This window comes from Lynx canadensis, chromosome B1 (assembly GCF_007474595.2).
Source record: "Lynx canadensis isolate LIC74 chromosome B1, mLynCan4.pri.v2, whole genome shotgun sequence".
In the NCBI taxonomy this organism is placed as follows: Eukaryota; Metazoa; Chordata; class Mammalia; order Carnivora; family Felidae; genus Lynx; species Lynx canadensis.
Genome location: NC_044306.2, coordinates 2,629,050 through 2,641,603, shown reverse-complemented (window position 1 = coordinate 2,641,603; position 12,554 = coordinate 2,629,050). Strand labels below are relative to the sequence as shown.

Here is a 12,554-nt window from a genome sequence, read left to right as displayed (position 1 = left end):
CATTGAGAAACGTGTCTCATTACAGCCTTAGATCCGTGGATATTGGTCCTGTTCACCCACGAACACACTGCTCAAGAGGATTTTGTTGTTGTCTTTTTTTTTTTTAATTTTTTTTTAATGTTTATTTATTTTTGAGACAGAGAGAGAGCATGAATGGGGAGGGTCAGAGAGAGAGGGAGACACAGGATCTGAAGCAGGCTCCAGGCTCTGAGCTGTCAGCACAGAGCCTAACGCGGGGCTCGAACTCACGGACCATGAGATCATGACCTGAGCCGAAGTCGGACACTTAACCGACTGAGCCACCCAGGCGCCCGTTGTTGTTGTCTTTAAATGAGAGCGAGAGAGAACCTAAAATATTCGAAGATTTGTTCTCATATTATGTTTTTCCGGAAGGGTAGACTTCCCAGATGCACACTTAAAATGTTTCATAAAGATTGCCATCTATGCTTGAAAAACACAAAGCAAGCGACCATTGTCATGGATTTTGCATATGATAAGGAACATAATTTTAAAGGACCTTTTAAAATGGGTACGTGTTGGAATTGGAGTGTGTAGGAGTAAACACGGAAGTAGCAGACTTTATTGTCTGAGGACAAGCTTGGTTCGCCGCGTGATGTAAATGAAACGTACTGATACTTAAGAATTAGCTAATGACCGATTTAACGTTGCTTGTGGTCTTGGTAGTACCACAGGAGAAAGAGTTAAGGCCTTTCGTTCTTCTCGTCGGGAGGAGAGCAGCCGAAGAACCTATCTGTTACTCGATCCATAATACCATTCGTATTACACTCCTCAGCACTTGTCTTTGCGTCTCCACAGCGGTGGGTCTCGCTGCGTGTCAAGAACCCGTCCTTCCCAGCAACGGCATCAAAACAGGTGATCGGTATATGGTGAACGACGTCCTGTCCTTCCAGTGTGAACCGGGGTATACCTTGCAGGTACTTTCCTTCGGAGATTTGGGAATGGCGAGGGTTAAACTTCGTAGTCCCTGCCCAGCTTCGGGGAAGGCAACCAGTGCCTGGGATCTGTACCCAGAGAAGCTCATCTAGTTTCTCTCACCCTGTTTGGGAATCGCAGTGGTCACATTAAGCCATGCCTGCTGGTCATCTTAATTAGAATGTGGAAGTCGCTCTAAACGATAAAGCATTCTTTCAAAGCCGAGCGTCTCAGTTTTGTAATTATTTTATTTCAGAATGTATGTTCTCCCAAAGAGTATGCAGAGAAAATTCTAAGGGACAGAGTCCTGACATGGTCTCTTTCAACGTGTGACCCCGGCCACTCAGTGACGGGATCTGCTTTTGGGCGGTGTGTCTGTCCTGCTTTGTACCTCGGTCCCACATTCAGTTGGGCAAATCCCCATTCGGTACCTACTCTGCCCAGGTACTAAGGTCCTCAAGTAATAGTTTGACATCGTTTTCAAGAAATATTGACAAGTTTTTATCGCTTTTTTATAATTTTATATGAAAGTTTTGTAAACATCGATAACCTAATGTGTAGCGACATTGGTTACTTTTTCTGTTAATTTTTTCTAGTCTAACTGCAAATAAGCTTACTCACAAAATAGTTTCTCTCTCTCACTTAACATAATGATATGACTCTCCCTGCCAACAATATTAATAATCTAAGCACGTATGTTACAAAGTCCGGTAGAAATAGTTAAGCCCGATGTTGTGTCTGCTCTTCAGTTATTTGGGGTCACAGAGTACTTTTTGCGGCATGCTTATGACGACATTGAAGCTCATGGTATTTCAAGGGGAAATGTTTAGTTCTGGTCTTTCACTGATTTAATGAGCTTGAGGAAGCATCGGAAAAAAGTTGCAAGGTTCCAGAGTACAAGGCCACCACCGTGTATGATACAAGTTCCAGAGTGTGTTGGAGGGAGATATTTTGCAGGGCCGAGACGGGTCACAACGACAGCTCACAAACACCGAGCGCGGAAGGAGTGCCCCCCAGGTGCCTCACCTGTGTTCCTCCCGGTCACCCATACGGGGTGGGAACAGGAGGCCCGTCTTTCACTGACGAGGAGGTGGGAGCTGAGCCGGGGGTGAGAGAAGGGGGTGGAACAGAAGAACTGGTAGGGCATCCCCGGTGGGGCCATGCTTGGGAATCAGCCCAGGTTGTGGGTTTAGAGGACCCACCCTTCTGTGTCTGCAAGATGCCTGACACATCCCGGCAAGGGAAAAGCATCATTGCAGTCACGACGAACAAACACCAGTGTCTAAAGTCACCTGAGTAAGAACAGCTACAGCCTACAGATTTGGTGGGCACTACCGTAATTACTTTGACTCTGCCAGGAGATGGGCAGGCCCTTCCTTGCAGAGCAGGACAAGAGTTACTGAGGAAGCTTTACTGCACCTTCTACAACTGAGCCAAGTTTTTAAACAAGCGTGCTAAGGCTATCTGAACTGATTCTTTAATACAAATCTTTTTTTTTTAAAGGTTATTTCTTTATTTTGAGAGACAGTGGCAGCAAGAGTGAGGGAGTGGTAGAGAGAGGGAGAGAGAGAGAATCGCAAGCAGGCTCTGAGCTGTCAGCACAGAGCCCGGTGTGGAGCTTGAACCCACGAGCCGTGAGATCGTGGCCTGAGCCGAGATCAAGAATCAGAAGCAAAACTGACTGAGCCCCCCAGGCACCCCTCTTTAGGACAAATCTTAAACAAGTTACAGTATAAAGAATTCTGAGCCACACCCCAAGGGTTCCATTTAGAGAGACACAGCAGGATGTACTGATACGCCATCACCATGCCTCTTTCTGCGCACGTTGTAAACGAGCGCAGACCCCCACGTGTCGGTCCTTGCTTTGTTTCTGGATGTTCACCTCCTTCCCACTGGTTCATGGTGCCACTTGGAGAACCCTTTTATAAGAGACACCTCTGCGGCCCTCCAAGAGGAAACTGGAAAGGATTATTCGGTAAGGGCCTTTCTTAGAACGCACCAAAGGGTGTGCTGCCTGCAGATAAGTTTGAGGACGCACGTCTGCCGAGCACAGCCTGTTTTCCAAACGCAAACCAAGCTGTCTTGTCTTCATCACAGACAGGCTCCGGCTCTGACCTCACAAGCTGCTGTGGGTCGTTCACGGGAGTAAGGAAGCAGCCTGGATTTTTTGTTTTTAATTGCTAACGGTTGACAAGAATCTTCTAGCACAGTCACGTATTTGGAAGCACAGCGTGCATACGTTGCACATCATTCATGAAAAGCAGCCTTCCTCGGACAGTTTGCACACAAATGTCTGTGAGCGTGTGTGCCTAGGGAGGTTCCTGGGCGTGGCGCAAAGGTGCGATCACGTGACACATTGAGAGGGATCCCGAGTGCTCATGGGATTTAGGATTTCCATTTTCTGCAGGCTTGTTTCAGAGTTCTTTGAAGAGATGAAAAAAGAAAACGCCCTTCCAAACTAGTAGATAATAGAGTCCTGTCTTGTTTTGCATCCACGATACACATTTCAGCCGGAATCACTAATGTAGAATGTCGGTGCCGGGGGCGCCTGCCTGAGGGGCCCAGTCGGGGAAGCGTCCCGCTCTTGATTTCCACTCAGGCCACAGTCTCAGTTTCATGAGTTCGAGCCCCACATCCGGCTGTGTGCTGACAGTGTGGAGTTGTGGAGTCTGCTTGGGATTCTCCCTCTCTCTCTGCCCTTCCTCTGCTCACACTCTGTCTTCCTCAAAATAATACATACATAGATGCATGCATACATACATACCTACATACATAAATAAAGTGTTTGTGCTAGAATCAATAACAGAATATGACCCAGATCAGTAATAAATGCCTCCTTTATTGGTAGCCATCAATAAATACCTTGAAAGGCTTTTGCACTTTATGTCTGTCCGTAATTCAGGAAGAAATTTATTAAAGATAATTCAACGGATCAGAAAATGAGTATGCACACGGCATGAACTTTAGCAGGAAATGTGCTGCACAGAATGTCTTCTTTAAGAGTAAATATAGTCTCCTTTGGCTGTAATGACTTTTTAACATATCAGAAAGTATGAGAAAATGAGTTTTATGGCAGATGAATTGAGTATGAAATGTTTCTGAGCTCAGGGAATTGGTTTGTTATTGACAACTGCATTAACGCAAACGCTTGTTTGATGCGTTCGCGACGTGGCAGGGATTATTTAACATGAATCAAAGATTTGTTTTCAGCTGTGTCTGTGCCAGTCGTGGGGCAAACGGAGGCTCACAGGATAAGTATGCATGGCAGAGAAGACCACCTAGTCACAGGGAGGAAAACAAAATAAACACGAGTAGTCTGCACACACAGGTGTCCCGTTGACTACCTTCTCTTTTATTGTGAGAGATTTTTGCACAAAACTCTCAGGATTTAACCTGCAGCTGGTTGATTTTTCAAACACAAATAATAGGACAGATATTCTTGAAGGCTGCAAGTTCAAAACTTCATATATTTAAAGGATAAAGAGACCGTGGGTGATGAGGATTCATTTGACTGCAGCCACAATTATGTGATGGTGTGCGAGGCGGTCCGATAACCGAATGAATAGGAAGCCTCCTGTTTGTCTGGTGGAGGAGGGACTGACAGTTCTCTGTGGGACCGTAAGGGGCGTGTGGGTGGAGTGTGAACCGTAGCATGAAAGGTGAGTAGGTAGGTACCTTTTTGTAAGCAGCTTGCATACTGCTGAACTTCCACCTTCAAATCAGTCACCTAGCATTTCCTAATCATTTACAGCCTCCAAGATCAAAAGCCGTAACTTCTGATGATTTAAAACAAAAAAGACAACCAAGGATGTGTTTATTTCCCAAGCCTCCTTGCTAAGCATCGGGAAACAAGCGCATCCCAGACAGAGTGTTGGGTGGGCCAGGGCAAGATTCTGGTCTTTACTGAAGGGAAACACAGTGATTATGGATTTTTTTCCCCCCATCCTGACTCGGAGCGTGGGATTCCTTGATAAACGTTAGTGGAATACATTTCACGATTTCTGACTTGTCCTTCAATCAGAGAAGGAAACCCCAGGAAGGACAGAGATTCTCGCGTGTGACCCGCACCTGCCCCGTTTCCAGTGACGTGAAGTCCATTTCCTTGTCTCCCACAGGGCCGCTCCCACATTTCTTGTATGCCGGGAACCGTTCGCCGCTGGAACTACCCGTCTCCCCTGTGCATCGGTAAGGACGCGCCCGCGACACCGCCTAGCTGCGCACCTGCGCTGTCAGCAACGCGGCGGCCAGCCCCTCGAGCTCCTCTTTGGGGCTGCACACGTTGCAACCTTCTCGAAGCAGTTGTTACTTAACACGAACACCATAACGCGGTCGAGGCGCGAGGAAAATGGCCCAGGCGTCTTCTCCCACGGGGTGTACTAGTTCGGCTTTTTCATCATCTTCGGACCAGCCTGCGCGGAGTAGGTGTGAGATCGCCGGCTCGAGGCACCGGACTCCAATTACATTTGTATCAGAAGGGCCAGTGGATTAATTATGAGAGGGAATGAGCACAGCAGGTCTGAAAGCCTGAACGTCGTTCCGTGTCAGCCTTGGGGCCTCAGGAAAATCAGGTTTCCAGAAAACAAAGTCAGAAGTCCAAATAAATGATGTGAAGTGGGAGGGATGGTATCATATAGGAGAAACAGAGAGGTGCCCCCCCCAGCCGCTGCAGACGTGTCCCCTAGGACGGGGTGCAGCCCGCCCCTTTAGGGAAGCACGTGCCAACCCAGCCTTTTAAAGACGAAGATGTGCCCTGGGGCCCAGTTAGCTGTTGTCGAGAGTCCCAGGGGTTCCCTGGAACGGCAGGTGGTTTCCATTTCCCTCCTCTGTGGGAACACCTTGGAGTGTGAGGCCATGTGCGGTGCTCTTGACTCTGTAAAGTCTACGTGGCGTTCCTGCCGCCCAGGCCTCGAGCCCCGCCCACCGCCCAGCAGCTGTAGGTCTGACTCAGACACCTTTACTCACAGCTCGGGTGACCACACGGCTTTGTCCGGTGCTGACCTCACCTGTGGACTCCGTGTGCCCGACCTGCACACCTGTTGCCTTCTTCAAACCCTGTACCCCCTTCCCAGGTGAACACCGTGATCGTCATCTCTCTTGAATAACCCGGATGTTAGCTCAGCTTCCTTCTCACTCACCACATCTGGGGTTCTTTGCCCTCGTGGGCCTGCGACCTCAATGCTCCCCAGTCGTGAGTCTCCCCTCCGAGGCCTCGGCTTTAGGATCTCACAGGCTTTGAGTGCCTCGTAGGCCCCTGCTAAGTGGTTGCCGGCCATCTGCACACGAGCCTGACCTACAGCCCCTGGTTTCGGGGCACCTCCTAGGACAGCAGGGGAACGAGGGTGTGTCCCTGCTCCTGGCCCTGCAGCCCCAGGCCCCCCCCCCACACACACCCCTGCTCTGCATGCCCCCCGGGATGCCCCCGGGTGCCTGCTAGTTCCCGCCTCCAGGCACAAGCCCTGCCTGAGCCCCGCCTCCTGCATCTGCGCCCCCGCATCAAGGGCCAAGGCAAGGGAAGGTAGGAGTACCTCCCATCGGTATTTGAAATGTTGATATTTTGTTCATCACAGGGTTTGTTTCTGGTTGTTGTTGTCGCTGCTGTCGTTTGCGTTACTTTTGAAGTTACACCAACAGATGGCTTGAGGATTCGGGCGCCTTCTTAAAGTTTGCACCCGGGGGACTTGCCTCACTGGCCTTACCCTCCCCCCAGCCCTGTCCGGGCTCCCACCCTCCGGTTGGAAAACAGCAGTGACAGAAAGTCGTTTCTCTGCTTTTCCTTGTGCAGCTGGACTGTCACTTTCTGTAACTCAAATGGTCCTCCCTGCAGTCCCAAGGACCTTAGAGGCAGAGCCAGCTGTCACTCACCACGGTACAGTTAGCGCACTGGGCTCTCGGTAACCCCGATTCCTGAATGACCCGTAAGTGACTGACGGTCAGACAATCTGGAATGGTGTCGCAGTGATCGTGGACGCCTTGTTCTTAGTCCCTCTCTTGTGTCAGCACACGGATGCTGCGTGGGGTGCACTCAGAAGCCCCTTGTCTCCAGAACTGCCTTCAAGCGCCTTCCTATTGCGTGTGCCATTTCAGGAGCGAGTGGTCAACTTTCCTGAATGAATGCAGATGATTTTTAAGTTCATTTACTTATTTTGAGAGAGAGAGAGTGAGCCGCAGGGGTATGGTAATGCACAATGAGAAAGAGAAAGGGGTGGGTGGTGGGGGGAGAATCCCGAGCGGACTCCACACTGCCAGCCCAGAGGCCGACTCGGGCCCAGACCCAGGAACCATGAGATCACGACCTGAGCTGAAACCCAGATCTGACACTCAACCAACTGGGAGCCACCCAGGCATCCCAGAATGCAGGTGATTTTAAAGGGCACAAACATCCTTAAAAGTGTCCTCTGAGCTGGTCACACATTGTTCACGATCCATTCGCCGAGGACTGTGATCGCTTAGTGCGTTTTCCCGGCACCCACGGATAAAGCAAGAGAGCTACGCTCTGTTACGTGTTCCTCTGCAAGCCTGGTTTTCCGACCTCTCACGCAAATCCTAGGTTAAATGCTTTTTAGTAACATACAACTTAATCACCTAGAACGGGACATAGATGGAGCTGTGCACAGAGGAAGATAAAACGGAACCAAACCTTTACAACAGAACCGCGGCCTTTATGACGGTCTCGTGCGGGAACCAGTGGCTGTCCTGTTACGTTCATCGAAGCATGTTCGCTTAAAAGTGAAAACGTTCCCTGGTGACCAATACCTTTTTACCTGAGAGTGATTTCTTGGTAAAAATAAATGTCTAGATTAGCACGTCACCTAAAACGTTGACACTTTCTGTAGAGATTTGACATCCCAGGTGCGACCTGGAAGGGAGAAACAGTAACAGGGGTACCACCTTCGGGGGGCCACCTCCTCCCTCCCTGCCTCTTACCTTCAGAACGTCCATCTTCCTATTTATTTGTAAATGAAGAACCTTCCCTCAAACCTGGGGACTGAAACATTTTTAACTTTGAAATGAAATCAGCTCACAACGGGGATTCAACCAAATGACGTGCCATGGCACCCAGTGTTACGTGAGGGCATGTTTTATTCAAATAGTTAACCTATATTCGTCAAGTATAATTGATTTTTATCTTCGACTTAGCATTAGCACGTCTCCTGTATTAGCAAATGTCGAAGATACATCAGCTTCCGTAACACCTGCTGGCTCCTAACTGTTTACAAGCTCTAGAGAAAGGTTTTTCGTTGGAAGACTCACAAACAAGCCACAGTAAGTCTCAAAGTCTGATCTGAGAGAGCGGAAGGTTGTTTTTGTTTTTTTCTTTTTTCTTTTCTTTTTTTTTTTTTTTTTTAAGCTAATGGCTTCTGATTAATCCAAACTGGGGGATTTTAAGACTAGAAATCCATAGAGAGATAATATTTTATTTATTAGCTCTTGGAAATTTCAAGTACTAATGAAGACAATTTATATCAAAACACTTCTCTACAGGTTACTGAGTGTCAAGCACCACTCTCAGAGCTCAACCAATATTAACTACTTTGAACATGACAGCAAGCCCCAGACTGGCCACGCCGTTTGCCAGGGCCCTGCCTCTGAGCTGGTATTCTCTACACCGTGGGGTCTCTCCGGCAGGGCACGGCCCGTGCCCTGGATTAAAGTTCCACATATGGTTACCAAAAAGTCAGGAATCTGCACAAAAGAAAATAAATAAACCCAGTAAGATGTCAGGTCCCTAGCTACTTTATTCCAATAAACACCTTGACCTTTTGAGATACCATATTTGCCAGTAACTCCCTGCATAGGCTGCTTAACTATAAGAGAGGGTCAGGTGTGGAGGGAGTGTCTCCGGCAGGAGGCAGGAAGTCAGTCTACCAATGGTAGTGGACCAGTAAGCCCTGGGAAGAAGGCGGAGGCTTCAGCAATTGTAACAGTGGACAAGTATAAAGTAAGACAAGTCCATTGGTGGAGTTTGAAAACATCACAAAGGAAAGAAGATTGACGCTCATCTTTTGGGAGCTCTGTTAGCATGCCTAGTCAATGATTTTCATATTTTTAGGTAAACTAAGTGAGGATTACATGTAATGGTAACTAAATACTCAAGGAATCAGGTTGCCACTGTATGTTTGAAAGGAGATCTACCCAATATCCAGGCCCTTGTCTCTGTCTTCACAACCCTGATCGTTGGCCCATGATAAACAAAGTTTGTTTGGTAAACTGTTGATGATGACTATTGATGATGACGTCCACCATCCAAGTGCTGGGTCAGCTATTCGTGTGAGACTATCCCAGTCCTCAATCGAAGACGTACATGGAGGGGCGCCTGGGTGCCTCAGTCAGGTCAGGATCTCTTGGTCCATGAGCTCGAGCCCCGCCTCGGGCTCTGTGCTGACAGCTCAGAGCCTGCTACGGATTCTCTCTCTCTCCCTCTCTTCCTGCCCCTCTCCCACTCACAGTCTGTCTCTCTCTCTCTTTCTCTCTCTCTCTCAAAATAAATAAATAAACAAATAAATAAATAAATAAATACTAAAGAATTTTTAAAAAAGACATACATAGATATTTATATTTTCTAATTCCCAATCTTCTTTTCGTAAAAACTGTGTTCAAAATCAAAAGGGTCTATTTAAAAATGTCACCTTTACTTCACATTTGTCTCAGTGTTGCTGTCATTGAGACAGCATTTCCATGTCTGTTTTCCCTGTGGTTGGACATACATACTTACTCTCATTGCAAGATGAGAGCCCCAGGGAAGGGAGATCACTGCTCAGCATATTTAGGGATGCCATTCAGATCCACCAACATGCCTTCACCAGAACTGATAGACTTGTGGGTCAAATGCATCCCAGCAGCTAGATTTTCACATACTTGGTTCTCCCACAAAGAGGTCACCTTGACAGGTTCTGCTCTAAACAACAACAAAGTTCACATTCAGGGTTTTGCTGGAATTATTCATTCGTCCCACAAAACTGCATTACTTAATTTTTTTTAAAACCTGTTTCATTAATAGCTTATACAATGTTGAAATCCAGATCACGATTCCCTAGCTTGGGCGATCACCATACTTACTGGACTGGATTTTTTAAGACTTTAGATTTTTCCTCCTATCAACTGTATCCTTGACACATAAAATTTTTCTATGTTGGTGATTAAAAAAGCAAAAAAACGTATTCCGCACAGGTCCTGAGAGCTCTCTGAAAGAAGGCCTTCCACAAACTATTTTGCCTAATGAGAACACTGTTAGAATAGCAGTAAAGCTTTTTAATGTGACTTCCTGGAAGAAGTGACAGCGTTTGCATTATGACTTCCAGATATAAGAAGTTGCCATTTTAATAGGTCACAAATGGTCAGGGATTCGAATTTCATCTGCTTACACACATATTATTTGACAAGTGTGTTATAAAATCAGTTGTTTCTTTATAGCCAAACCTCAGCTACAGTAGCATAAAACGTGAGTGACAGAAGTCCGGCCAGATGTGGGAGCTTACGTTAACACCCCGTCATGACGATGGATGTAAGGTTTCCTGGGGAGAAAGTGGGTTTAGTGAGCTGCACCCCAAAACAGAAAAGAATCCCAAAGGAAACGTATGCTGGTTAAAACATCGGTCCTAGAACCAGACAGAGCTGGCATAGTATTCTGGTCGCGTCGCTTAGGCAAACTTTTCATCTCTTCAGGCTTGGTTTCCTTATCTGTAAAATGGGTAATAACATGAACTTTTTAGGGTCGTATGAGAATTAAGTTCTGCAGTGTATTTACTCAGCCTGTTGGGTAGCACGTAGGTATCAATGAATAGAGAGTAACTAATGCTACCACTCAGTGAATAGGGACCTGTAACCTGGAAGCCATCGGGACTAACATGCATGAAATTGCACGGCACTTGACATTTAGTTGCCTTTCCTGAGTCTCCACGTATCAGAAGCAGATCCATTTGGAAAAACCGTCTTTGTTCTTAAACAGTTGACGCCCGAGAGGAAGGACCAGACCCGAGGGTAACTGAAGCGCATCGCACTGTGTGTGTGCTGTGATTGAGGGTGAATCCACTTCTGCAGACTTGCTCTTACCTAGCACGATCCCATAGAGCAGCTGGAATTAAATCCCCTTGCTAGAAAGCCACGACCCCCAGCACTAAGTACCCTTGTCCACTTTGCAGCAACCTGCGGAGGGACACTGAGCAGCATGGGGGGAGTGATCTTGAGCCCAGGGTTTCCGGGCGCGTACCCCAACAACCTGGATTGCACCTGGAAAATCCAGCTACCTGTTGGCTATGGTAAGTGAAAGTTGTTTTTTTATTATTATTATTATTTAATTCCTGTAATTTCAACTTTGTCATTTCTATCTTGGAAAGAATTCAGCTGAAGGAAAAAAAAATGTGCCTTATTCTGTTGACATAACTGTCTTTAATTGAAAGTGGCTTACAGATTTAAATAAAGCTTTGGCAGAATAACTTCAAGAACAGAAAGTTATTAAAAAATCAATTCAGCCATGCAGCTCTTTTCAAGGCAAATTAAATTAGATGGATGATGATATAGTAGGCACACGAGGTATATGTAGCATCCCTAATTCAATTATCCCTCTCTTTATTCATAATACCACCTTTTAGAATCTATTTCTGGAATTTAATAATGGTGGTTGTTTCTTTGGAACAATTTGTAAGGCTTTTTCAGGTTGCGACACATTTTATTACTGTTTCATAAGTTTTTGTAATTATGTATTGCATTGATTTCGGTTTATGAAAATGGCTTTTTATAAGATTTAGTTATGAACTTTCAGGATAGCCACCTTAAATAATTCATGACATTAATTGTTATGTACAGTAAAATCTCATTATGGCCTTTTCCAGAAACGCACGGTCTTTGTGAAATTTTGATTCCCCGCCATGCCTTTCCTTGTCTGCGCCATGATTTCCTTCATGGTTGAGTTCATTAATTTGGGTTTTCCCCACCTGTGATTTTTCTCCAGAGCACACACTGATAGGTGTACCAGGTCAGGTCCTTACTGAATGTCCTCGTGCACAGTGGTTGAGGACATCTACGTGAAATGTTAGTTGGATGATGAATGAACTTAAGCCCAAGTGGAAGTCGCTGCCCTAGATCATGTTTTTTTATTAGGTTTTCAGAGCTTTGGCTGAAAAACCTGTGTGCGGGATGGATGCAGCAGCAGTGATGTAGAACACAAAGCAAGGAAGGGTCCCCCTGCTCAGCAGAGAGGAGCCAGGAGGAACCCCGGGCAGGAGGGCCCGGTGGGCATCGGTCGGGCGTGCGAGCACAGTCACGCTGTGGACCGACCCCGAGTGTTCCACCAGGGAGGGAGGGGAGCGTGGAAAGGCACTCCCCCTGGGGAGAACTCATGGGAGCTTCCTGTCCCCTGAGGTCCCTAAGGGGCCAGCAGAGGTCGAATGGGACAAGGAAGGGGAGAGGCCACCAAAGGTTACAGAGGCTGTTTCTTCCACGTTTTTAGTTTGGCTTTGTTTCTTAGACCATAAACTCTCTGAACATAGGGAAATACATCTGCCAGGTGCTTAACCAGTATTAGCTCAGTTACTCTCAAAAGGCCAGCCTGTTTTCCTAGTATAGGGATCTGAAGACAGGGCTCGTACAATCTTTGAGTCAGGCGGTGGAGGTGGGATCAAACA

General features: G+C 46.9%; 1 protein-coding gene across 1 annotated transcript in view; it reads left to right on the top strand.

Moving 5' to 3' along the window:
* Positions 1 to 12,554, top strand: part of CSMD1 (CUB and Sushi multiple domains 1) — a 398,630-nt gene that overhangs the window by 203,234 nt on the left and 182,842 nt on the right. Inside the window, exons 27-29 of the mRNA XM_032593032.1 lie at positions 817 to 935; positions 5,049 to 5,118; positions 11,073 to 11,189. Of these exons, the coding sequence (XP_032448923.1) occupies positions 817 to 935; positions 5,049 to 5,118; positions 11,073 to 11,189 (306 nt within the window). The remainder of the gene's footprint in view (positions 1 to 816; positions 936 to 5,048; positions 5,119 to 11,072; positions 11,190 to 12,554) is intronic.